Source organism: Labrus bergylta, chromosome 8, assembly GCF_963930695.1.
Source record: "Labrus bergylta chromosome 8, fLabBer1.1, whole genome shotgun sequence".
Classification (NCBI taxonomy): Eukaryota; Metazoa; Chordata; class Actinopteri; order Labriformes; family Labridae; genus Labrus; species Labrus bergylta.
In genome coordinates this window covers 21,710,529-21,736,522 of record NC_089202.1, presented here as the reverse complement: position 1 = coordinate 21,736,522, position 25,994 = coordinate 21,710,529, and the positions used below count along the sequence as shown (strand labels likewise).

Here is a 25,994-nt window from a genome sequence, read left to right as displayed (position 1 = left end):
CTCTCTCTCTCTCTCCACTGTGGTGCCTGCAGGGCGGAGAGGAGCCAGCCAGTCTGCCCACCGTACAAACTGCAGCTGGAGGAGTGTCTGTCTGCAGAGCAGGTGCCCACCCCAGAGCTCATCCAGGGCTACGTCAAGAAGGTATACGGCTGCTTCATACATGCCAAGCTGAAGGTTTTGTCAGTTCGAGCACAGCTGGAAAGAAAAACACAGGGAGTACAGGATGAGGGGGGTGAGCGCAGAGGTATTGTTGCTGCTTTTATTCCAAGTGGAGGCCTAGATGCATAACATCAAAAAACCGAGTCAGATAGGACACAAGATGTTCCAAATACCAACAAAAAAAAACTCAGCCTGCATGCTACTAAAAACTCAAATTACTTCATTCCGCCTGTAACCTTGTTGTGCACGTTCCCAAGACTCAGCGTTCATATGCGTCTTGTTCTAGTGAATCAGCCACACAGCTGAACCTGCATGTTGGCACGTAGGCACACTGCCGTTTGACTGAAAGCTTTTCACAGCAGAATGTCACACAAAGCCTCAAAAGCCAATGTCATGAAGAACACCATGGTGGAGGATTGACAAAATGATTTCCCCCCCCCCCCCAATGTACAGTAATTGCTGCTAAAACAAACAAAGGAAACAAGGGGACGGTAGTGAAGAGGTTGTATTTTTTAGGAGATTTCTCAGGTGTGAATCCGCCGTTACATTGTTGGCACTTCTTCTCTTATATGAGCCATGTCAGGATTTTGTCACTTCAGTCCTGCAGAATCTAACACTCTCTGAACAGTTTTGGTGTCAGCGAAAGGATCAGACTCAGACATTGTTGCAATATTACTGTGACAAAGAGGAATGCAACAAAAATCAAAAATCTCTAAGGCTCAGAACCTGGTACATCAGACAAAGGTTGGTGTGTGAGAAACAACAGTGGAAAGTTCCTCTGTTTATTTTTCTACCTTACCTTTTAGACAGTTGCTTGGTCCTGCCTTACAAGAGGTTTGGATCCTCCGTTTAACTGGATACAACAACTTCAATATGGTTGTCTTCTAAATTGCTGTTGTAAAGACAAAGAACTAGTGGGTAAAAGCATAGTAGATATAAATTGAAAGTTGGGTACAGATTGAAGTTAAGTTGTAGACGTGGCACACGCTAAAGGATTTTCAAAATCTTCATCGATTTTGTAAATGTGAGCGAGCCCACACAGGGTGACACATCATGACAGATTTAACAGTTTTGTTCTCGTGGTGTTTGGTGAGCAACGAGATGATCAACTCAGCACACCACGCACTAACAGATTCATTCAACAACAGCAAGTTTATACCACTCTCAAAAGTCAAACAATCAAACAAACATGGTGGTAAAGCTAAATGTGGCTAACTGTTAGCTAGCTGGTACGTCCATTAGGGTAAACAGTGGTCCAACTCCTGTCCTTGTCAGTTCAATTGTGGTATGTTTTACAGGACACATTGTTTAACAATATATAAACAAGGTGGTCCTTCATTTCTAACGTCCACCTATCTTTATCCTTCACGTTTGTTGTCGTCGCCATGGTTATGTATGTTGTGCTCCCTGCTTCAGTCAGCTTGCTTCCTGATTGGCTATTGTTCGGTTCCATGTGAGAACGCACAGAGTCCATGCTCGGCTGTCCTCGGTGTTCTCCCCACACAACAGGATTGAACATTTCACATTGAACATGTTAAATATTTACAAGTTGTCTTCTGAGCATATCTAACACACCTACATATTGATTTTGGCAGAAGTGTTTGATTTGTCTCCACCTAATTTGACGAAGACTTGTGGAAAACCTGCCTGAAAGAGATTTAATCAGGATGGTAACCCAGAGACAGTGAGATTCCATCTCACCCAGGGATAACAGGACTTAATACAAAATGTGTTTGACCCATAGGACACAAATATAGGGAGCACTAAATGCCAACGCTGCCAACAGAACTTTGCACCACAATTAATGAGCAGCTTTGGTCAAAAGGAACAGAATCACTGTAATTTTATACCCACGCTTCACAGTTGGCTCTCTCCATCTCACCTCAAAATACACTTTTTTTTCTCTGCTATAATTATTATGCTCTGCAGGCTGAACATAGGTCAGCTCATATCCTTTTGAATTCATATAGACTCTCTGCAACACAACAGTACCCAACCTGACCTGATGAGACTGAATGTAATTGGGAGCTGGCATCGACTCAGGTCCCAGGTCAGGTCCAAACAGGTACAATACTCAGAACTGATAGACCTGTAAGGAGCTCAGATCCTTTATTAAAGCAAAGACACAATACAGACACAAAAACATAAATGTGTATATCATTAAATATTCATTATTCAGAGAACAGCTAATATCAAAAAGTATATAATTACTTATGCATTAAAGGAGCAATATGTAACTCTGACACCTAGTGTTTAAAATGGGTACTGCAGTCAAAATTCAAAACAACGCAGGTGCAACTCCTATGACTGGTTATCTGTCAGGTCAACAAAGCTGGCAGTATTACAAATGCTGTAAGCGACTTGTGTGGTATTTTAATGGAGCACATCTTTTCTTTCACCATGACTGTTTAAGGAAGATTCCTTGAAGAGCTTGTATACCGCTTTTCTAGTCTTCAGAACTCTCAAAAACGCTTTTCACAACACATCTCACCTTCATTCATCCACTTAAAATTCACACACTGATGGCAGAGGCTTCTAGTTTCCATCAGTATAACTAATTCATGCACATTCAGACATCGCTGACGCAGCAGTGGGAGCAATTTGTGGTACAGTACATATGTGACTGCAGGAGCTGGGGATTGAACCCCTGACCATCTGTATCATACCTCAATGTTAATAGGGTAACCAGATACCATTAAAGTAGACAAAAATACCATATAAATAATTCAGACATTTGTGTGTGCGCACTTCTTCATGCCACCCCTTTATAGATCAGTGCCCCAGTCGGGCAGCCTCAGGCAAATATTTCTGGACACATCCGCTTCACATATCAAGTTTTAAATATTTAAGTGATCATATGTTATCAGTAACGGTCGTGGCTCAGTGGTAGAGTCGGTTGTCTCTCAACCGGAAGGTCGGGGTCTTGATCCCCAGCTCCTGCAGCCACATGTCCGATGTGTCCTTGGGTAAGACACTTAAACCCATGTTGCTCCCACTGCTTTGTCGGCAGCGTGTGAATGTGCAGAAATGAATTAGATAATATTGATGTTAACTTTACATAGAAGCCTCTACCATCAGTGTGTGAATAAGTAGGCGTGACCCGGGTGTAAAAGAGCTTTGAGTAGTCAGAAGACTAGAACATCTCTGTACCAGCTCGAGTCCATTTATCATTTACCGTAAGTTTACCATCGATTTTCAACTAAAGCAGGTTTTCCACCGATTTGTAGTTTGACAATTGAATCTCCATCTTCTCCAGTCAGGGTCTCCTGGGATAAGATACTGACTGTACTGACCCCTGATTTGCTCCTGAAGACAGAGCCTTTGTGTGATTGTATAAGTTGATGATGTCTGTGAGCGTGTGTCTGTATGAAAAGGTGAGTGTGACATGTAAAGTGCCTAAAGTGGTCGACTAGAAAAGTGCGATTTAAGTGCGGTCCATTTACCATTTTCAAAATGAAAGTCAAGTGTACGTACCTGGATATAAGTACAGTACTTTAGCAAATGCACTTTTTCAATCTCTGGGTGTGAGCTATATCATTTGTGTGATTGTAAAGTTTCTACTTTTTTCCCTTTTATTTAACTGTCTTTTTAAAACCATGTCCCATAAATCTCTCTCTCCCCAAATCAATAACCGTTTTCTAAATCTGTCTCACAGACATCCCAGAATGAGATGTGTTTTTCTGGGTTATTTTAGAGTCGAATATTTGGTATGAAAAATGCAGCATCTTGCTAAATTGCAGAGCTTTCCATTTACTAAATGTACGTATGTAATATACTAAAAGCATGTGTTTCGGTAATGGTTCAAGGCTAATGTAAATTAGCAAACCAAATTCGATCTGGAGCTGAAGATTTCTGTATTTTCCACAGAGGAGATGAAAGCTGCTAAGCAGGAGCTGGAGAGCTGAAATCACATGCACTGATCTGATAATGAATTGGCTCTGCAGCACATGTCACTGTTATGAATGCTCTGCTGGAGAAAGCCTGTTTGAAGCGGCACTTCAGATGGTATATATCAACACATTGCTCTCTCTTATGTGAGCCTGTTACGCAGCGTCATCAGGATTTAACCCCCACACATCTTATCCCTATATTAGCGACCCTTATGTCGGCTTTTGAAGAGTCGCTCCTGAACTTTTCTGTACATTCTGCCCTTCGATTAGACATGAAACCGCAGTCCTGCAGGACCTCATTACTGTTGGTTATCATTTTAATCTACTGAGCTGCTACAGGCAGGCTGGAGGGGGAGGAAGAGGCCATGCTAGAAATCTATTAAAAGGGAAAAGGACACGGTTGAGTGGAGGAGGAGTGAGCTGAGGAGTCCATTCCTCTCAACCTGTTTCTTCCTGTTTTTCTCTCTCTTCATCTTCCTCTTTTTATTTCTCCTTCCCTTCTCATTTTCTTTCCTTTCTCTTCCCCGCTGTCTCAATCTCTGTCGTTATCCCTCTGCCTCTCCCTCTGTCATCTCTCCCTCCCCTCACCCCTCTCAATCTCTCTCTCCGGGGTTTTCATCTTGACCTTCAGACACCTCCTCCTGGTGCCACTTTAATAACTTACGGGGGGAAATAGGAAATGTGGTCTCAAGTCAAAATTGAAATGGGTTTTTCACTGCAGGCTGTTGATATTCTGGTGGCAGAATGAGGGAAGCTGCTTCCAGAATATTTTTCATCAAGTTTGTGCTCAGCATCATTTCGGTTAATGAAGAGAAATGATGCGATGCAAAGTTTCCTGTCTGACCTCAAAAGCTCATTTTCTTGACCCCAGTCAGGTTCCTGATTCTGAGTAACTTGTCTTCTCGTTTTGATTAAGACTTCTAGAAGAATGCAAATTTGGGGATTTTGCCCTTCATTTATTCTGTTATTGATTCTGCAGAAAGTACATTACACTTGATCCCACTTGTATATTAGATTTCACTCTTCAAGGACTACAACTAACAATTGCTCCTAACACCTTATCCCCTTAGAATCTTGTGTCCTCCTTTTAAATCATTTAACTAGTAGCTTTGAGCTTATTAAAGTGTGCAACATTACACATAATGAATATTCTGTATCATCTTTTTCAGACTTTTAATTTAAGCTGTACTATGTTTTACTAAGGGAAACATGAAAACCAATCACCTTGCTTTTTTCATGTCATGTACAAAAGCTGCCCATTGCATGCACTATGCATACCATTCGGACATACAGTACTTCTTCATCACAACATTTTCCCTTGAACTCTCAACCTCTTGCTCATACATGCATTGCAGTATGCAGAAATGGTCGCCTTGGTTATACAAAATGATGGTTGTGCTCCTTCATTAGCCCAGTTGAGGTAAAGTAGGCCCCTTTCCTGAAATGATAAATTACAATGTGTGTGTTGAGACTGAATTATCTCAACTGATTTTGGACAAATTGTCCCGCTACTTTCTGCAAAAATGTGTTTTAAATCAAACTAAACTACTGTGGTCACCTGAATCCCATCAAGCATCTCCCTAAGGTTAATTGTAACATAATTGTACATAATAATGGTAAACTGAAATAATTAAGTGATCCTGCCTTTTCCATTTGCCTCCTTCAAATCGTAAAATATAATTTGGCCAATTCAATGGTTTAAAAAAGCAAAACAATATTCCTACAAAGCTAATGACATTCCCATCAGCCTTAGCTATACTGTCTGTGTAGTGCTATTTAGCTAGCATTAGTGTGCTAATATTGCTAAATAAAAACTGTTTACACGATCAAATTAATTAATTAGCACGATCTTTTGTCATGGTGAGCATGTTAGCATGCCAACATTAGCATTTAGCCCAAATAAAAACTTAGGTTAAAGGACCACATGGTTCTCTGAAGCTTACAGCTTCACAGAGTAGCTAGCATGGCTGTATTACTGTATTTCATATGCTACATATTTAGTATTCTTAAATATCCAATTCCAGTGATGTAAGTCAGAGTTTGCAGCAAACACACAGGAGCTGAAACCAACAGATTTGGGGATTTTAAGCTTGCATGACAAATTTGAAAACAACTGGTGTTTTATCAAGATTGATATCTAGTATAGAATATTAAGGGACGACTTTAGTACCAATGCTAAGAATTTCAGAAATAGACCCTCATTTATCCTAGTTATTTAGCCTTTGTATTAACACTGAATCTCTTTTACATTTTGGAGATTCACTCCCATTTTATCGATCACACACTAATACTATAAACCCGCAGTGTGTTTTGGGTTTATCTGTAATCTTTGTTATGATGATGGACTGCTGGCAAGACGTCTCTGGAAAAAGAAAATCTAATCTGACTTGTTCTACTTTGTCAGACGAGGGATTTGATGAAATTGAAATGATAATAATAATGGTACTAAAAATAAATTTGATCATTACAGCCCTCTATTCAAATGTACTCTGATATCAACTGCACCAACATTAGACAGCCAAAGCCATTCATCTCTCACTCTCTCGCTCTGCATGCATTACCATTAAATGAGATACAACAGTTGCTCCCTTTTATCTCTGCAATTCCATTTCAACATATTGGTATGAGGAATATGATGTGAAAGACCCAGAGAGCGTGCACTGATATTAAACAATATGGCTGGAAACAATGCAACTGTTTTCCAATTTAATTTCATAGTGAATAACCTGCGCATTTGATTTGATTTTCATTCTCTTCCCTTACCGTGGCTCGAGATGGAGACAGCACCGTGGCCGCCTTGTCATGGGCGTTGGGGGGTGTTGGTGGAGAGGGGAGGCAGAAATAGAGAATGCCATCATTAACATTCTCTGACAGTTAACATTTCAATCTCGCTCCGTGGCAGAATCCCAATATTGACATAAAGTGCCAGATGACAATAAAACAGAGAAGAAAAATGTAGGGAGCTGGATTTTGGATGCCGCCCGGGCCTGACTGGGGTTGCGGCCGCTCCAATCTAATCAAAAACTGTGTGATTGGAGAAGCTGAAAGGACTGGAAAAAAGCAGAGTCTGTGGAGAAGAACAGAAATCCAACAGCTGCAGGAGGCTTTATGTAAAGTATAGCGGAAAAACACAAGTCAATTTTTAGATAATTTAACTCGAACGTAGTCTAAAAGTTTAGTCTCAGTGTGAAGATTTCCTGGAAATAAGTTTGTGTGTATGTTCTGCGGCCATTTGGTCCTGTTTTGCATTCTGAAGTGAAGTATTTGACATTTTGCTTATGCTCTCAATCCAAAACTTCCACTCAAATAATAACTAAAACCAAAATTCTCCAACAGCTTCACATTCAAGAAAGCCAAAAAGTACAGGCAGTCAAGTCCAGGGAAACAAATACGTGTTAACAACTAGTCAAATGCCAAAAAAGGGAACTTTTTTTTGCCATTTTCTGAGTTGCTTGTGAATCTGAACATTTATCAGGCAAATGTTCAGCTGGTTGATTGTCACATTTTAATTACTTCATTGTCGTCCCTGATCAAGAAGAAGGCGGCAATGATAAGATTGATAAGTCTGCCAATCATTTCCTCGATTAATCAACTCTTCAGTGTTTCAGTTGTAGAAAAAAAAAATGTCCACCAACTGTCAAATTTTTCAGAGAGTAGGATAACTTTTACATGAGCTTGTTTTATCTGAGCAACAAAATATAAATTCATGTTAAATATGACTGTGAAAGATTTGCATTCTAATTTTTTAATGTGATCTTTGATGAAAATGACTGAATCTATATCAACGTCTGTCAACGTTACCATACTATACCATACCATACCACACCATAACATACCATACCACACCACACCATACCATACCATACCACACCATACCATACCATACCATACCATACCATACCATACCATACCATACCATCCTACACCATACCATACCATACCACACCATACCATACCATACCATACCACACCACACCATACCATACCATACCACACCATACCATACCATACCACACCATACCACACCATACCATACCATACCACACCATACCATACCACACCATACCATACCATACCATCCTACACCATACCATACCATACCATACCACACCACACCATACCATACCATACCACACCATACCATACCATACCATACCATCCTACACCATACCATACCACACCATACCATACCATACCATACCATCCTACACCATACCATACCATACCATCCTACACCATACCATACCATACCATACCATCCTACACCATACCATACCATACCATCCTACACCATACCATACCATACCACACCATACCATACCATACCATCCTACACCATACCATACCATACCACACCATACCATACCATACCATCCTACACCATACCATACCATACCATACCACACCACACCATACCATACCATACCATACCACACCATACCATACCATACCACACCATACCATACCATACCATACCATACCGTACCACACAGTGCATATATTCACACAATATAAATAAGTGAAAAGCTGACAACACCATGAAGCTATTTCAAAACCACTAGAGCCTCTAGAAACATGATTTTGAAATTTGGAGGAAAAAATGACTTTTAAAATGGTGAATGGTGACAAATCAATATTGTCACGTCTCTGTCATTGAACTTGGGCCTTTAAGACGCAATGGTGAATGGCAGTATGGCTTTGTTATCCTTAAAGATTCTCTGGCTAAACTGCTTCTTATGAACGACCTGTCAACCTTTCTGTTTGCAGAAACAGTGACGCACTACATGGTACCCTCAAAAGATGGTGTATGTGTCAGTTAGTTGTCTTTATTCAGTTTAGGATTTATCGCATTGTTAAAGAAGTTGCAATTGAGCTTTTTGTTATAATTTGGTTCATGTTTAAAGCTAAGCCAAATAAATGAACGGAAAGAAACATCATCTGTGTTTTATTGTATCTCTCTAACTTTTAATTGTTCTTGTCTTGCATCCTACAGCAGATCCAGGACGCTGCTGACCAGGGGGTGATGTTCGTTGGATTCGTCCAGGAACCTTATGGGGCCCCGTGCACCCGGATCCGACAACCAGACACCCCCTCTCTTTCCCTGCACTCCAGCCCCAGCTCTGTGCTCGGTTCTCTGGGCAGCTGCAGCCCCTCAAACCCCTCAAGCCCCAGAAACCACCCAGAACCCGGAGCTGATGCAGTGGACAAAGAGGGGAACGAGGAAGGAGCACCGAGTGAGAACACTGGGAACCATTCAGGGAGCGAGGTGCAGGGCAGTCAGGATGAGGTGTCGCCTGCAGCGTCTCCAATATCAGAGGGAGATCTGACGGAGGAGGACTCGCCGTGTCACAATAACAACAAAGACAGAGAGACAAAGGAGAGGCTGAGATACCGCCGGCAGAGGGGAGATGGTGAGTGGTCTCTATGGTTGCTTTTATTAACTTATACTAAGAGGGAAATTAAATGTTAATGAAATAACACTTTGCATTTTTTTTAAACCTTAAATTGTGACTTTGGACATACATTTTGTTTTGAGTGATTCACAGCCAACACTGAAAATGCCTTTTTTTTTTTTTTTTTACATTTTCAACAGTAAAGATTCTCAATAAGTAATAAAGATTCCTAGTAAATGAAAGCAGGATTATAATTTGGGGTTAAAAAAAACAACAATGCATGTAAGGGACAAAATCAGCAAAGAGATAAAGGGTTCCACTTTGTCCACAGTATCAGCTAATATCAAAAATAACCAACATTTTTTCCACAGGAGCTTTAAAACGGTTTTGTTATTAGGGTGAGCACGCCCTTTAAAGGAAAGTTCACTAATTAGTCTAATGGGGGACGTTAACTCAAATGTCAAATTTTCAAAACTTTACTGAACTTGACAAGACTTTCAAATCCCAATGACACAGAACCTACCACACGGCCACGGTTATAAATTATAGAGAAAGGCCTAATTAGAAATAATAATTATGATAATTAAATGTCAAAACTACAAACTGAGAAAGGCTGCGGCACCAGCACAGGCTTGATGTTTGTGAGACTTGAACTGGTTTCTGCATTTTTTGGGACTTTTAATTAATGCTATCACAATGTTTAACGGATCCCAAAAATGAGGGAAAATGTGTTATCAGCAGGTTTTTGCAAAGTCATACCTGCAGGTCTTTTTCACCAAACTGCAGTCAACTGCTAGTGCCAGATCAGCCAAAGCAGTCAGAGGTTAAGTCCTGCACCCAAGAGCGCCCGCTGTAAACTGTAGCTTTTTGTCTCACACATTCACACAGATCCGAACTGACAGCTACTATTCTTCAGCCAATATCTGTCTACATATCTGAGTAATTTGTGTTTCATTTGAAGCCATACCTTTTGGCTGTTTAACTAAAGAGCAGCGTGGTGCCAGAGATCCTCTCTTTAAACATTTGGCAGCTGCGGAGGTGTCATTTCCTGCTATTGCCTCAATGTTACACAACAATGGGCCGCCTTGGGATTTAATCCTCTCTATCCGTTACCCAGAAAAAAGGAATCTTCTTATAGATGTGGTGCATACAAATTCACTCTCTGCCGATGAAGCTGGGAGTCTGTGAAATCCACCACAAACGTTTTGTCGAGTTTTTTTGGAAAGTGCAGATTTCATGGCTTGAATTTTATCTTCCCAGAAAGTGTGGCGTAAGTAGCTACAGTACATCTCCTTTGAGTTATTAGTGGTACACTCTTTTCTTTGGGAATCTTGTTGAAATTAGCGCAGACATTTATAGTTTCGGCTTAATTTCAGTTTTTTTTTTTTGGGATTGACAGATGGAGACACCCACCACCATCACCCCCTTCCTACAGTCCTCTTGCACGGACTCTATTTTTTGATACGTGTCAGTGCAATGTGCAAACTGAGCATTACACCCAATCCCAGTGGGAGTGTTGCCATGCGTGTGTGTCTGTGTGAATACTGTATATTGGTGTGAACAGTGTGTGCACAGAGATTAGGTTCAAAGCACCTAATACGAGGTGTTGCATAATGAATGTACTCTTTGTTGTGTGCATACTTTATATTTTTGTATGTGAACGTTAACACACTCTTGGCATCACAGCAGACCACAGCCCACTAGTCCATCTGGGCCTCCCCACAGTGCATTTTGCAGTGAGATAATCCCCCACTGCCTCGTCCTCTACCTCCCTCAGCCTCACAGCTCTCATTCCCCCCCTCCCACCTTCATCCCCCTGATTCTCTGCGACGACGCCAGCAGCGCCGGTGTAGCAGCCAGCCAGGGTGGCGAGGGTTCCTGCCAAGCGCCCATGTCCCTCTCTACTAATGCCCAGTCTGCCGAGGAGGCCCGGGAGTCTCGGCTGCTGCTTGGCTTGTCAGCGCTAATCCTCAGATCTCGAGGTGAACACCGTGCAAGTGTTGGCGGTGGAGCTGGCGAGGTTCTGCGGCTTACGGGCGAAAGAGGCTCTCCATTGCTGGGACTGGAGATCTGGATTGAAACTGAGCCCATAAGTTTGGGGACTTAAATGCTTGGATGGTTTTTAAGAAAGGGATTGTAAGGGAACAGAAAATGGAAAGAATAACATGAAAGTGACAGATGTACTCTAATGTCTGGATAAGACACAGATCTGTCTCCAAGAAATTATCTCTATGTGCAACTATTTTCAAACAGCATGCAGAGTTTGTGGAAGACATGTTGACGAATGAGGGAACATTAAGAAACATTAAATGGATGGATGGATGGATGGATGGATGGATGGATGGACAGATGGATGGATGGATGGACCGATGGATGGACAGATGGATGGACAGATGGATGGACGGATGGATGGATGGACAGATGGATGGACGGATGGATGGATGGACAGATGGATGGACGGACAGATGGATGGACGGATGGATGGATGGACAGATGGATGGATGGACATATGGATGGATGGACAGATGGATAGATTTGGGGCAGCTGTGGCTCAGTTGGTAGAGTCGTCATTCACTGGAAACTGTATGTTTTGTTCTCATATCTTTATCAATTTACTTCAGTAAACTTTCAAATCAACTATAAGAACGACTGGAAAATCATTGTTTGCGTCTACGTAAGACGTCACCCCTACTTGTGTATTAATGGCAATAACTGAAACATAGTGGACAAAAAAAAGACCTTTTCACAAGCAGACCAGAGTGTGGATGCAAACACATGACTGGTGTGTCTGTCCTGCACTTTCTACGACACTCATCCATCCCAACACCATCCTGGTGACTCCAGGGAAGAACACAAACAGCAGTCCATTCAATCTAAAATTAATAGTGGCAGTTGTGCTATTTTTATAAGACAGGGTTATTATGCAACAACATTTCATACCATAAAAACTTTCAAATAAGATCTGCATGAGTAAATGTTTTTATAGAACATTAATTGCCACCAAGACTGAGCCTAAGCTTGGCTCAGAGGTAGAGTCGGCCATCTTTCAAATGGATGGTTGGTGGTTGGATCCCCAGCTTGAAGACATCAATGCTAAATATAATCAAAACACCTGAGTTTCATAAAAATCCAGCTTTAAAAATATTGTAAACATGTGTAATTTTGCATTAAAAAGTGGCTTTTTAATATGGGACCTAATGAGGATCCCTGTTTTTTGCAGCCAGCCTCAAGTGGAGAGTCAGGGAACTACATTTAACCACTCCATTAGCTTCATATTTCATAATCAGAGGCTGCTGCTTGATTTAAACAAAGGCATTTTTAATATAAAGTGTGCAATGAAATCCAAAAGGAAAGAGATAAAAGTGAATATTGAAGCGCAGCAACATTTCACAAAAGCCAAGCATCTAATCCTCTAATCCTAAAAATGGATTGTTTGCATTTCCTGTCATGACATAAGATCATAATGAGCTTTCAACAAACAAACATAGAATTAAAGGAAAGAGCTTTATCGAAGGTGTAATCTGGAAATCTTCAGCATCTTAATCAACATGCAGAGGAAGTCTTTTCAGCCGCCTGGTTTTATCCTTGAGATCCGTGTTATCTGCGCTCTGATGGGATCAGTGTCCAGCTCCTCAGATTAGAGAAACACACGTTGAAATGATGACATGTCATGTTGAAAAGCCTTGCTGCAAGATCATGGCAGGGTTGCTGCCGCAGACCTCGTCATTTGGACAGCCGTGCCTCCATCAGATAAGCCTTTGAAGAGACATGCTTTCACCGACCTAACCGCACTCATGTGCTCGTTTTCTTGTTAGCAGAGCTGCCAGTGAGAGAGAGACTCGGGTTAGCCAGGCAGACTTTATTCTGAAAGGTTTTAAGGTTGTCTCTTAATGTGATGAATTTGTGCTATTAGGTTCAAAGAACCCATCGTACACATCCAATTGTGTGAATGTACATCTCTCTTCTAGTGCGTCTAGAAGTATAGCTTTAGATGTCAGATTATTCAGGCGTTAAGTTTCATTTTACTGCCCTATTGCATAAAAATGACTATAAAATGTATCTGAAACATTAGGATAATTCCTTGCTCACACTCTTGTTCCTGTTATACAACCAAAAGGCAAACGACTCTTCAGTATCATGACTTCTGTTTCCTGGCAAAGTGTCACCGTCTGCAGCAAATCTCTGCTGTGAAAAGTGATGTTTGCTTTTGTCCTTTCCAGGCCTCTTTAGCACAAGGGGACAGGGGGAGTGGTGAGCTTGGCAAGAGACATGTTTTTGAGATTTATGCTAATGGAGTTTGTTAAACATCAAAGGCCACTTAACCTTGTGTTCCTCCTTAAAAATGAAGTATCTGTTCTTCTGCCGCATGTTGCAGCTTCTCACGGGAATTCTGAGATGTTCTGGTCCTATCTCAAGCTGGGTCAAACCATGCAGTGCTGGGGAAGGGAATACAGTTTAATGAATAATCAACCACAATGTTGCTGTTTATTAACTCATAAAAGTTGGAAAAACTGTCTAAATTTGCAAAAATCTGACTTTTGACATTTGCACTGACCATCATGTTTTGTGTCATGGTTAAAAAACAGAGGCATGCATTGTGACTTGAAAATACCTCAAAAAGTATGAAAACTGTAAAAACAAGAAAATAACAAAAAAAAAAACATTAAAATGAGGGGAGATAAATTTCTGCAAAGATGCAACTAATTAATCACATCCCAACCTTCAAACAAAACATAAGTCATCGACTGTTATCTGAAATCCAGAGGATACCTCTTCAATGATTTGAATGCATCAACTTGCAGTATTCACCAATTATCTGCTCAGACAGTCACGTTTCCAAGGCAATAGTCAAATCTGTATTTTTACAGTCACGTCAGAGTCTGTGCTTCAGGCCGAGGGGTGATGACTCATACTCCTTTACATCATTCAGTCCTCTGTTTTCATCCCTGTTTTCTTTCGGCTTCACAGTTAGTATTGTAGTTAAGATGAGAGTCCAGTTATTAAAGTTTGCAGCCTTAACTGACAGATTTTAAAGAGTAGAGTGATACCTCAGCAAGCTGTATTTTTCATGCCTGCATTTTAACATCATAAGACAGATTTGTTCTCTTTTAGTGAAAACACCTTGCTGGTTTTACCCCACTGATGTGTCCTTTCGTCAATGCACCTACTGGCAGTTTCCACAGGATCTGCGTTCACTGGGTTCTGGGTTCACACCGTACAGTCCAGAGCTGATCGTGCCCACTCTAGTCAATGCTTGCATTTCCACAGCACGACCTATTTTAGGAGGAGCCTGCTGCAAACATGAGTCAAGCTGAACAGAGCAGATTGACCCAGGCAGGAAGTCAGACAAGGGAACACGTCAGGCATCCGGTCAATTTCAATACAGAACACAACATACAGACTCCTGATCATATATCCCATCACTTTATCAACATTACGTCAAAACAGGCACCAAATGGATAGCAAAACGCCCCACTGTAGGGCGGAGCATGGGCCCAGCAGAGACAGAACGCTGCGCACATGGGTCCTGTGGAAACGGCAAGTTAGCCTCTGTTATGCAAGTGGACATATCCCAACTGAAAAGATGTCTACCAACCCAGAATGTTTTTGTTTTTTTCCTGACCATTAAAGGTTAGGAAAAGTGCTGCCTACCCCCTCCACTTTAATCACAGTGGCCATGTCGCTGTAATCAAAGCGTAATTAGACCATCATTAAATGCAATGCATGAAACACTCTCATCTATTAGACAGAGCACATGCTGTATTGTGAGAAAGATGGATGCCAGGCAGCATGTTGTTCTCCTAATGGCTGTTATAAATGGAACAAACATGACCACTGTCAATAACAGTCCCATCAGTAGCAATGTAATCATCTGTGTTGAGTGTGGTTTTATGTTGTTATACTGTCATCACAGAAAATAAGAGCTTTCTAAATCAGTTTGTATACTTGGCGCAATTTCCAAAAAGCAGTTTTGTTTTTATGACCTGCCTGCAGCTCGCTGACACACATAAAGGATTTTATGGGACAAGCAGTAGTGGTGGATCATCTGAGGCTTGTGCACGCAAACTGTAAACCAGTTTATGTGATGCAGGTCGCTACAAAATCATGCACAGTGAGGAAACATTTAGTCTTGGCATGTAGAGTAGGATGTCATCTTGTTGTTGTGTGTCGTCCAAGATTTGTTCGCCATATTGTCGTCGTTGCAGCGTTGGGGGGAGGACGAGAAGAACAAGGGAGGGGAGTGTTTGAATATTCTGCAACTTTTCTCAAGAGTGACAAATGACAAGATCTTGGAGGATTTGGTGTCCAGCTGTCGCGGCGGTCAAACGAGCCAGACAAGAAACGGTTATAAATGATTCATTGGCCTTGGGTGCCTGCCGGACGGATGGACAGACATGCAGAGGAAACCCAAAGGGACTGAGCCATGACTCCCCCCCGCCCGCCCGCCACCACCGCCACGTCAAAGTGTGTGTGTAGGTGGACTGGTGTGTGGGTGGCAGAGCCGCACATTCTGCTCATCCATCTGGTTCACTTGGGGAATGACAGGCCGACATTTGCATTGCAAAGAAAGAAAAGGGGGGGAAAATGTTACCAGACTGGAATTGAATCGCTCTCTGCCCGATTCCAAGCCCCACTCACATCTCGCGTCTTGCGAGCCGAGCAAGGCAAATATTTCACTCACTCACATCACAACAAATAAAACTCCTTCCACTTTGATTTAGAGCGATATGAGCGAGAAGAAGCGGCGGCATTCCTACTGTGAGCAAATTTCCAAGCCTGTTTCTCCCCTCTGAGGCCCGCTGCATTATGTATATTTCTGCTTGATGTAAACAACAGCGAGCAGGAGAGCTTTTAATGCATTATTCAAGGTTGTACAAAGAATTAAGTCGGTTACAATGAAACGGTCCCTTTTTAAGTTCTGCGACAGACGAGTAACATCACTTCAGCGGGACATTAAAAAGGAATGTGGGGATGACTAGTAGCATGAAAATGATCAAATTGCTCTTGATTCACTGAACATTTGTTGTGGAATAAGAACAAGCAGGAGGAAAAAAAAAAAGAGGCAGAAGCTCTCTTGGATAAGAATTTCAGCGTAATCACGTCCAGCTCAAGGCAGCACAAAACTCATCTTGGATCATTTTTTTCATCTCTCGTCTATTTTGCAACTGCCAGGTGGAGCTTTTGTTCACGATAAGATAATGATGTTGTGGGCTGTGTTAAAGTGTCTTGCATACAGATTTGACTTTCTGGCTGGCATTTGCTCACCAGACAACAGACATTCATGTTGAAGAGAAGAGAAGGTGAAGCACATATACGATACAAAGAAGTGTAATACAAAGAAATACAAAACACACATTTTACACGATACATGATTAGACTCTCAGACACTTCATGTCCAACCCAAAAACAAACAAAGGATTCTATAGCTGTTACAAGAACATGTACATGCATTGTTGCTAAATGCTCGGGATCCCTTGGGGGGGGGGGGGTGAGACACTGAGAGGGAGGGTTGTGAGATTCTTTCCTAAAACATTTTAAAAAAAATGTAAAATATCATATCTTATCAATTATTGTGAAAATACAAAAAGAAACAAAGTTCAAGAGATTAAGAGTGTTCTGCTTCTCGTGTTTCAGTTTGAGCTGTTGTGTTCTTTTGTGCTGTTCTTTGCCAATGTTTGGATAGGCATTAAATGTTTTAACCACCTCCAGGGACAATGGGGATCTCTAGTTGTTATCACCGTTATTTTGGGGGTGGCAGGCTGAAAAGTTTTGGAACCCCTGGACAAAAATAAGACATATTTCATTGAGTCCAATTCAACCTTTTGTTTTATCACATGGTTTGGTAACAAAAATCGTCCGTCCTGCCAGTAAAATAATTGGCACACGTTAGCTTTCCTTGTCAAATATCTGGAACAGACAAATTGTGAGGAAACTTTACAACAACTTTTAAAAGAGTCAGAGGGAGAGAGATTGCTCAATGCGGATAAGGGAGTTGGAAGATCTTTGGGACTTCTTTCAAACATTTGCATTGAGGGAGTAATATGTTTATGTGCTGATGTCTTCAGTAAATAACTTCTGTCCACATTTTTAAGAGCTGTTTTTCTATCATCCATCTTTTTGGGAGAGTTTTTATCTCCTACTTTCCCCTTTTTTTTCTGAGAAAATTAAAATGAAATGAGTTGGAAATCAAGAAATTGCTCTTGACAAGAACAATTGGCCGAATTGTGTTGGCGAGGAAGCGTTCTGACTTTCAGCAAATTGGCAGAGTTTTCTCATCTCAGAGGGAATAAATGTTCTTCCAATTGAATATAATTGTTTGTTGAAAAGTCTGAAGAAATAAAAATAGGGACGCAAGTGGCTCCAAACTTTGTGCTGCAGCGATGTTTTTATCAGACAGATGTGTGGAAACAGCTCTGAACTGTTTGTGTTTTGGACACAAAATGAACTGAAAGCAAACATCGTAAATGTAACTCTGACTAACTTGAGCATGTCATGCAAGGCTTACTGTTTTGCAATGTAAGCATGCAGATATAAACATGTGCGACTGAAACTTTGCAATCTCTTGGCCAACCATTTCCTGGATCACTTCTAATAACTTCTGGCATCTGGAGGAGGGGAAAGTGCTCCAACAGACGGAGCCAAATTACTCTCTGGACTGAAGCCAAAGTACAGCAGTAGTTCAATAATCATGCAGTAAAACGTTGGACTTCCGTCGAGGTTACATCTGTATCGTCACACCCCGACTGAGTAAAATCAATGGCTGAGTTTTTGTTTGTCTCGTCTCAACAGGGGTGGAGCTGCTCGCCTTGTACAACCACCCGCCGGTCCGAGAGGGCCAGGTGAAGTACTACACGGTCAAGGTGCCGCTGCGGGTCCAGAACTGCGATGAGGGCGTCAAAGGGGTGGAGGCCAACTGGCTTGATCACATGACTCAGCACTTCAACAATGGAGCCTCCCTGGTGGACGGATATTTCCACCTGGGGAATGTAAACGGTAAGCCGGCTTGAGTTTTTCTCACTGGAACAAATGTCTTCAAGCGAACATGTTGTCCACGCATGCTGTTTTAAGATGAATACACATTCCAAAGGTTTTAATGCACAAACAAGAAACAAACAGCTTTCACCTTTTACTCCTCATTTCTCAAAGTCTCCAGATTTGTTCTTCTGCAGGTACTCTCGAATCTAATAACCACTATTAAGGTTGTTAAATCCCTAAAAGGTTCCCAGATTTGCCTTTTGATGAAGCCTGTCAACATGAAGCACATGCTAAATTACAGCCAGCCTCCATACAAATAAATAAAGCCTGGGTAGGTAATGATGCGCCTTGACCTTTCCGTCATTAATAATGCATTAGCTGGCATTCATTTTCCCCCAGAAAACCATCAGTACATGTTTTAATAACTCTTGTACATGACTCTGATAACCATCAGTGTGGGGGAAAGTGGTGCAATCGCTGAACAACAGCAGAAGTTTGAGCTACATTAAAATCTGTTTGATGGAAACTTCAATATCATTAACCGTCATTTTCTCATTCTGCCGGTCTGCCTGAAATCAGTTCGGGTTCATGAATTTGTAGAGCTTCAAATCAAGTGGCTTTTTGACTTACATCCATCAATCAATAAATCAACCTTTATTTGTATAGCCTCAACTCATAACAAGTATTAACTTGATACACTTTACAAAAAGCAGGTAAAAGACCTTACTCTTTGTTTTTTAACATCCATCAGGTGGCAGGAAACATGACCCTCGAGGTGACAGCAGTTTAGGTCTTAGACGCTGTAGTGGTGTTTCACAGACTCTTCAGAGGCTGGATTATGTTCTCACCAGTATGCTACATGCCTGAGATGATGATTCTGTCTTCTTAGAGGATTCTTCGTAAGCTGAGGTTTCATGGAGCTTTTTTGTCGTATCCTCTTTTAAACTCTTTTCCTGAACGGGTTTTCCTCTTCCATCAGGCCCCGGCGGCTCTGTGAGTCACTCTGACACGGGAGAAATAAGCGCGCCAGAGTAAATAAGAGTCATAATTCATTAATCTGGGAAAGTGAACGCCTCAGCAACTCTGAAACATAGATAATTAACCTGATAACAAATTAGTGCCTCCTTGCATATTTTATGTCCAGAGAATGAAGTAATGAAGTGTATTATTATGATTCCATTTTTTTTCTCCCTTGCCTATTAGGGTCCTCGAACATATTCTGCATTTTTCATGCTCTGGTAAGATGTGCGTCTCTTGAACGGTGAAATTACTGGGTAGGAGGGAAAGCGGATCAGCTGCTCTATGAAACTCTCTCTCTCCTTCACTGACTTATAGGAATGAATTCAGCTCACAGCCTCGGCTTAACTGCTTTAGAAAACAGACAACTTTACAGAGGTGAATGGTGTACTTTGTGGATTTTTGTCCCTCGGGAGCAGCTGGCAGAATGACATCAAAGCGGTAACCCGTTTGTTTGTTAGCGGCTAATTACATCAAAGAGCCGCGTACAGCTCGGCTTTAAGAATCACAATCCATTCCTGGCGTCTCCGTATTTAGAAACTTCTTTGAGACGAGTTTCCGAATTCATGATGAGATGCTCGACACAAAAGCAGGCGGCCATCTCAGCCTCATGAACATCAAGGACATGTTTGACAGCGAAGCAGCACACTAAAGGACACACGGTTGGATGGGTGATTGTAGTGACACTGACAGGCTTGTTCGGAGATACAGAGAAACCAGCGGGCTTCAGCTTTCATGTGATGACAGATACACATGAAGTCTAATAAGTGTAATAGTGATTTTTCACCGACTGACCTTCTTATACCCTATTTTGAAACTTCCATCTTGTTGTACTTGTTTTTCGGATTTTATTTCTTAGAGGGAGTGTTGCTGCGATGGCTTGCTTTTTATTATGGATGGTAGAGAGGTCGGAGGGGTCATCCACAACTTTTATCCGGAATGAAATACCTTAACAACCACTGGATACATTTTTGACTAAACTAAATGTATTCTCCTGCAGTATCATGAAGTTAAGATGGGTTGTCTGAGATGAAATGTCCACATGTCTCGTGGATGGAAAGGCAACAGTTAGAGGAGAAACAGCAATATGTTTTGACTTATCCTACCCTCAATGGTGAGTCGAGAGTCTCTTCAGGCCCAAAGGAAGAAATGCACAGGGGCCCCCTCCTACCAGCATTCATCACCATTACGTCATAAATGATCTGACACCAACAGAAAAATACCAAAATGTTAACCTTTTTTTATTATTATTAACAGATAATAAAATAAAAATACAAAGAACAATAAAACCTTTTGTTTTCAAACGGTGACTTTTTTGACAAACATTGGTTTTCACAGCAATACTGCATCCCACTCTTAGCAGGGCAATGAGAGGGAGTGCTATCAGATGGGGCCACCTTAGGGGGTTTTCCTACTGTCATTTTAAAATTTGCACATATTGAGCCACTGTTGTGGTTTAAAGACTGTCCAGGCTCGAGTAAGTCAACGTTGGTCATTGGTTTCACACAGGACAGGAGAGTCTCCTGAGTGAAGTAAGGAACCCTAATCCTAACCCTAAATCCTGCGTTTGACCCACTGATATAAACATTTAGATAGAAGTAGAAAGTTACATCACAGTATGGCATGACATGCATGGAAACTATTTGAAAAAGTAGCAACGCAAACTGGGATTTTTAACATTTAACCTGCTCAACTCATGAGCATGTACAGTAAGCGTTTTAAGCATAATAAAATGCGGCCTAAATACAGCCTACCAGAGCGACTGTGTTGGCTGTCCTCTAGCAATGAGATGCTTCACATTTATTTATATCTCGGAGTTGGCTGGTATAGCTTTAATCTGCTCCTTGCTCAGAGGCACCCAGCTTGAATAATGGGAGAGGATGCAGGTCCTTCTTTGATCCAGCGACTCTCTGCCTAATGTCCTGCAAACCTGCATGACTGGAGACTTTTTAGAGCAGTCGTAATGCTGTGTAATCTGAGACAGATTATGAAGTCCCATTTGGCATCTCTGAAAATACAAGAAATCACACAGATTTCCCGACCACCATCCACCCGAATGCAACATAGATGTGTTTCAGTGCAAACACTATCAGGCTGTGAGTCAACAATAACCTCTCCAAGTAAACCATACATTAACAATTATTCTGAATTACACTATTGTTATGCAAAGCCCGCAGTTCAGTAATGAGTGAAATTAATTATCCATGCAGCGCTGAGCTTCTGATGCCTAAGATCCAAAGAGTAACGTGATTTATAGTCAACTAGAAAGCACTCAAAGAGCTGTATACCTTAATCATGGAGAGAATAAAGACTAATGGACGATGTGACAACATTAAAGACAGACAGGGGTATGAGCATAGTGATATATCTGTAAATAACCCCAATATTAAGGGACTTATTAGGAAATTTGGCTGCTTTTTTTTACGATTTAATCGCATTGATCTTCATTATTGCACCCGTCTTTTCAACTAAATGGCATTAATTAGCATGATTAATATAACTTATTTACCATTTCAAAGCTTTTAAAGATCTGCAATCCTGAAAAATATCCCATTGCATCATGGCAAGAAGCTTCAAAAAACTGCTTTGAAATTTGAAGCCAACTGAGCCATTTATTGTAAATGTTGAGGGTTCCTGAACCAGAGTTTATAGATTACTCGTGTTTTGTGTTAACATGTGTATCGCTGTCATGTTCCTGCACTCAGTCGGTAACCACTGCCCTTTTTTTTTTTCTAAACGTTGTGTTACCTTCCTTTTGTCCCCGACAGTTGTCTGTCTGGCGAGGTCCAGAGGGACACACACTTGCACACAAACATACAAAAACACACCGTGTCCCCATGCTCCTTCTAAAGATGGGTTTCCATGGTGAAGCTGGATGAGAAAGCATTAGCGGGCATTGTTTGAGTATGCATGTGTATGTGTGTGTGTGTGTGTGTGTATGTGTGTGTGTGTGTGACAGCTCACCCAGACATTGTTTCCAGTGGAGACCTCGCCTCAGCCTCAGCGTAGGATATTAGAGTGATATTGAATTGAATTTACAGATCCAAAGCTGCTCGCAGGCCCCACTGTCATAAGACGTGCATTAAAGATTCATTCACACTGTGGCTGCAAACACAGACTCACACACACACACACACACACACACACACACACACACACACACACACACACATGCAGTAGGCCTCCACACCTACAGTACAAAGACACTCGTGTACGCACACAAGTTCCCGCTACCTCCCTGAAGTTGTGAGCAGGGTGGGGCGGACTTTGTTTACTGAAGAACTAACAGTAATGGTGTTGACGGGGAGTTTGCTTTTGTTACTTGTCTAGCTTAAGCTATCTCCAGAGCCACAATGAGGATTTGTAGCCCCGGTTGTGAGACATTGAGCTATTCATATGCATGACAGTCAGCCCTCACTGGTTTCTAAATTTGGGCAAAGCCAACGTTGGAAGAAAAATAACAGGAGAGAGAGCGAGGGGGAGAGGGAGAGAGGGAGAAAGGGGGATATGAAATTCCAATAAGGTTTTTTTTTTTTCTATAACTCTTCTAAGAAAAGAAAATCAGGGAAAGGGAATTATGTGCAAGCGTTTTACCGAGACAAAAGTTGACAAGAGGTGGAATTAGAGCTGCAGTGCGTGTGTGCATGTACCGGGTGGATGCATGCATGTGTCTCTAAGCGGTTGCAGTTATGTGTGTGTAGGTTTTAACAGCACAGCATGCGTCCTCTCCACCTCTGAGTTGTAGTCATAAGACAGGTTGAGTGTTGTGTTCACTTAATGCAGTCAGATATCTTCTATCTGTTCGCTGTGTTTGGGTGAATTTAAGCACACAACAGATGCACTCAGGGGATTCAAGTGAAACCAATAAAGTAATAATGATAATAATAATAACTTTATTTATATAGCACCTTTTAAAAACACAGGTTTACAAAGTGCTTTGACAAACAGCAAAAACAAGAACAAAGCAAACTAAAGCAAACACAGAAGAACATAACAAATGCAAAATACTAAAAATAATTGAATACAATTCAACAGAAAACAACCCATATTGCACGATACCCAACGGACATATATAACCCGACCATCACATGAACCATGATAAGAACCCAGGCAACACAAGAACCCAACAACACGAGCTGAGACCAAGAGGACCAAAGATTTAAAAAGATGTAAGGAACTAAAAGAAAAGAAAAAAAAGAGATAACAGCAATAAGAAGGTAAGAGCAGTAAAAGAAATAGAAACAAGTGGTTAAAGGATCAAAAAACCCAAAACTATAATATTAATAAAGATAAAAAGTAAATATAAATATGAAACATAAATAGACAAAGTAAGTAAGATAAGAAATTACCAAGTTAAAACACAAGAGGAGATTAAGATATGAGCATAAATACGAGATAAGAGCATAAATAAAAGAACAGTAAGAAGTAAAAGAAGACGACATCACATAAAAGCAAGTCTGTAAAAGTATGTATGTATAATAAAGGTACATATTTGGTTTAAAACTGTGGCTGATAAGCTGCAGGAATCCATTTGGTCAAGCCAACTAGTTAATGTCCGCAGTCACAGGGCTCAAATGAATGACACTAGAATACTGTATTCTTTCTGAAGAGTAGAAAGTGTGATCAATCCTTTCTGCATCGATAAAGTTCAGGAAAGGTTTTCACAATAGAAGAGATTATCAACACAAAAACTGCTGACGTCGATGTTCCACATTTTGGGGTTTTGTGTAGTTCAAGAAGTTGCATGGATGTATACTACTGTTGAAAAACGATTTGGAAATGTGTAAATAGACCCACAGTAAAGTGTACACAGATCTACAGACACATAGATAAATCTACAAATGCATACACTCGGGCGGCTGTGGCTCAGTCGTAGAGTCGGTCGTCTCTCAACTGGAGGGTCGAGGGTTTGATCCCCAGCTCCTGCAGCAACATGTCTGATGTAACCTCGGGCAAGACACTTAACCCATAGCTGCTCCCGCTGCATTATCTGCAGTGTGTGAATGTGTATGAATGGGATAAGCTAATACTTGTGGACAGTTTACATAGCAGCCTCTACCATCAGTGTGAATGGGTGTTAATGTGAAGTCCATTCACCATACACAGATCCTCAAATCTTAACTCATATCGGTCGACCTGTACATCTTCGTACGGATCTGTCTACACAATTTTAGATCCATTTTCATTAATTCAAATTTGGGAATAGGATAGAAACTGAACTCTAATTGCTTCTGATGGTTAGATACTGAATCAGTCATTAAACATGTTTTACATCATTTTGAACAAGATGCAATCTCAAAAATTAAATTATCTTGAAATCCCACAGTTAAAAATGTAAAGAAGTGTTCGTTTAAGTCCAACGATTCATGTAAGATTAAACTTGTCCACGGCTATAAGAGAGCAAATTTAAGTGTTTACCAAATCCAAAGCATCAGAACATGCCCTCTGCTTCACTCTGTCCAGTGTGCATGGGCGACTCTATACAGTCTAAAAAGATAGGTGATGACGAAAATAGAAAATCATGTGTTGCAAATGATGTGTTGGACATAAAGCAGGTGTTCAGCCGCCTCCTGTCTGTATTCAGATCAAAGCAAACATTTCATAAACAGCCCCTGGTATCCAATCATCACGCTGTCAATCCTCTGTTCCTTCTCTACCAGCTGAAGTCTGCCCGGTAACCCGCAGGTACCAGCCTGCCAGCTGCCAAACCTGTGGCTCCGCAGGGAAGAGCGACATCCAATCCAATCCACACACACACACACACACACACACACACACACACACACACACACACACACACACACACACACACACACACACACACACACACACACACACACACACACACACACACACACACACACACACTCACACTCGTCCCTTTTCTCTCTGTGTCCCTCTCTCTCTGGACGTCCACTCATCCTGTTTGAAATATAGATAAGCTGTCAGCGGAATCGTCTCCAGCTCCCTGACGCAGCGCCTGGCACACATGTTTAAATCATGTCAGCAGACATGACCACGGTCACCTTCGGCTCGGCTGCAGTCAGCTGGACCAGAACCCTTCAAGATTCAACTGATGTGCACACACACGAGTGACGTTTTTATATCAATCTAACTTATTATCAAGTGTAAATAAACAGGGATGAGATTCTTCAGGATCAATCTGATGTGAAGTGATGACCCACATGAATCATGGATATACGTATATACACATTTTAAAAAGAAAAGGGACACATTTATGAAATTCAGAGCGGTGAGCTGTGGAAGTTGTTTGCATTAATTTGCAGGCTGTGCAGGTTTCGTTAATAAAGTATGATCCATCTATGATTAGCTCTTTATTTTCATGTCTTCATGACGGCTTTAACCAGCTTTAATGTCACCGAGGTTCAGAGATCAGTAGCCGAAAACATCTGGACTGTCTATCTGTATAAAAAAGACGTTTCCATGCACACAAACTGGAACGCATCGGCAATCATTGAAGAGTTCAGAGGGACGCTCAGTGTCTGTCCTAACAACAACAACAACAACAACAATTCAATAATAAAACATTATCCAAATA

At 41.3% G+C, this 25,994-nt stretch overlaps 1 protein-coding gene across 1 annotated transcript in view; it reads left to right on the top strand.

Moving 5' to 3' along the window:
* Positions 1-25,994, top strand: part of LOC109988824 (raftlin) — a 134,589-nt gene that overhangs the window by 74,020 nt on the left and 34,575 nt on the right. The window contains exons 4-6 of the mRNA XM_020640407.3: positions 33-141; positions 9,043-9,460; positions 18,233-18,436. Coding sequence (XP_020496063.2) covers positions 33-141; positions 9,043-9,460; positions 18,233-18,436 — 731 coding nt within the window. The remainder of the gene's footprint in view (positions 1-32; positions 142-9,042; positions 9,461-18,232; positions 18,437-25,994) is intronic.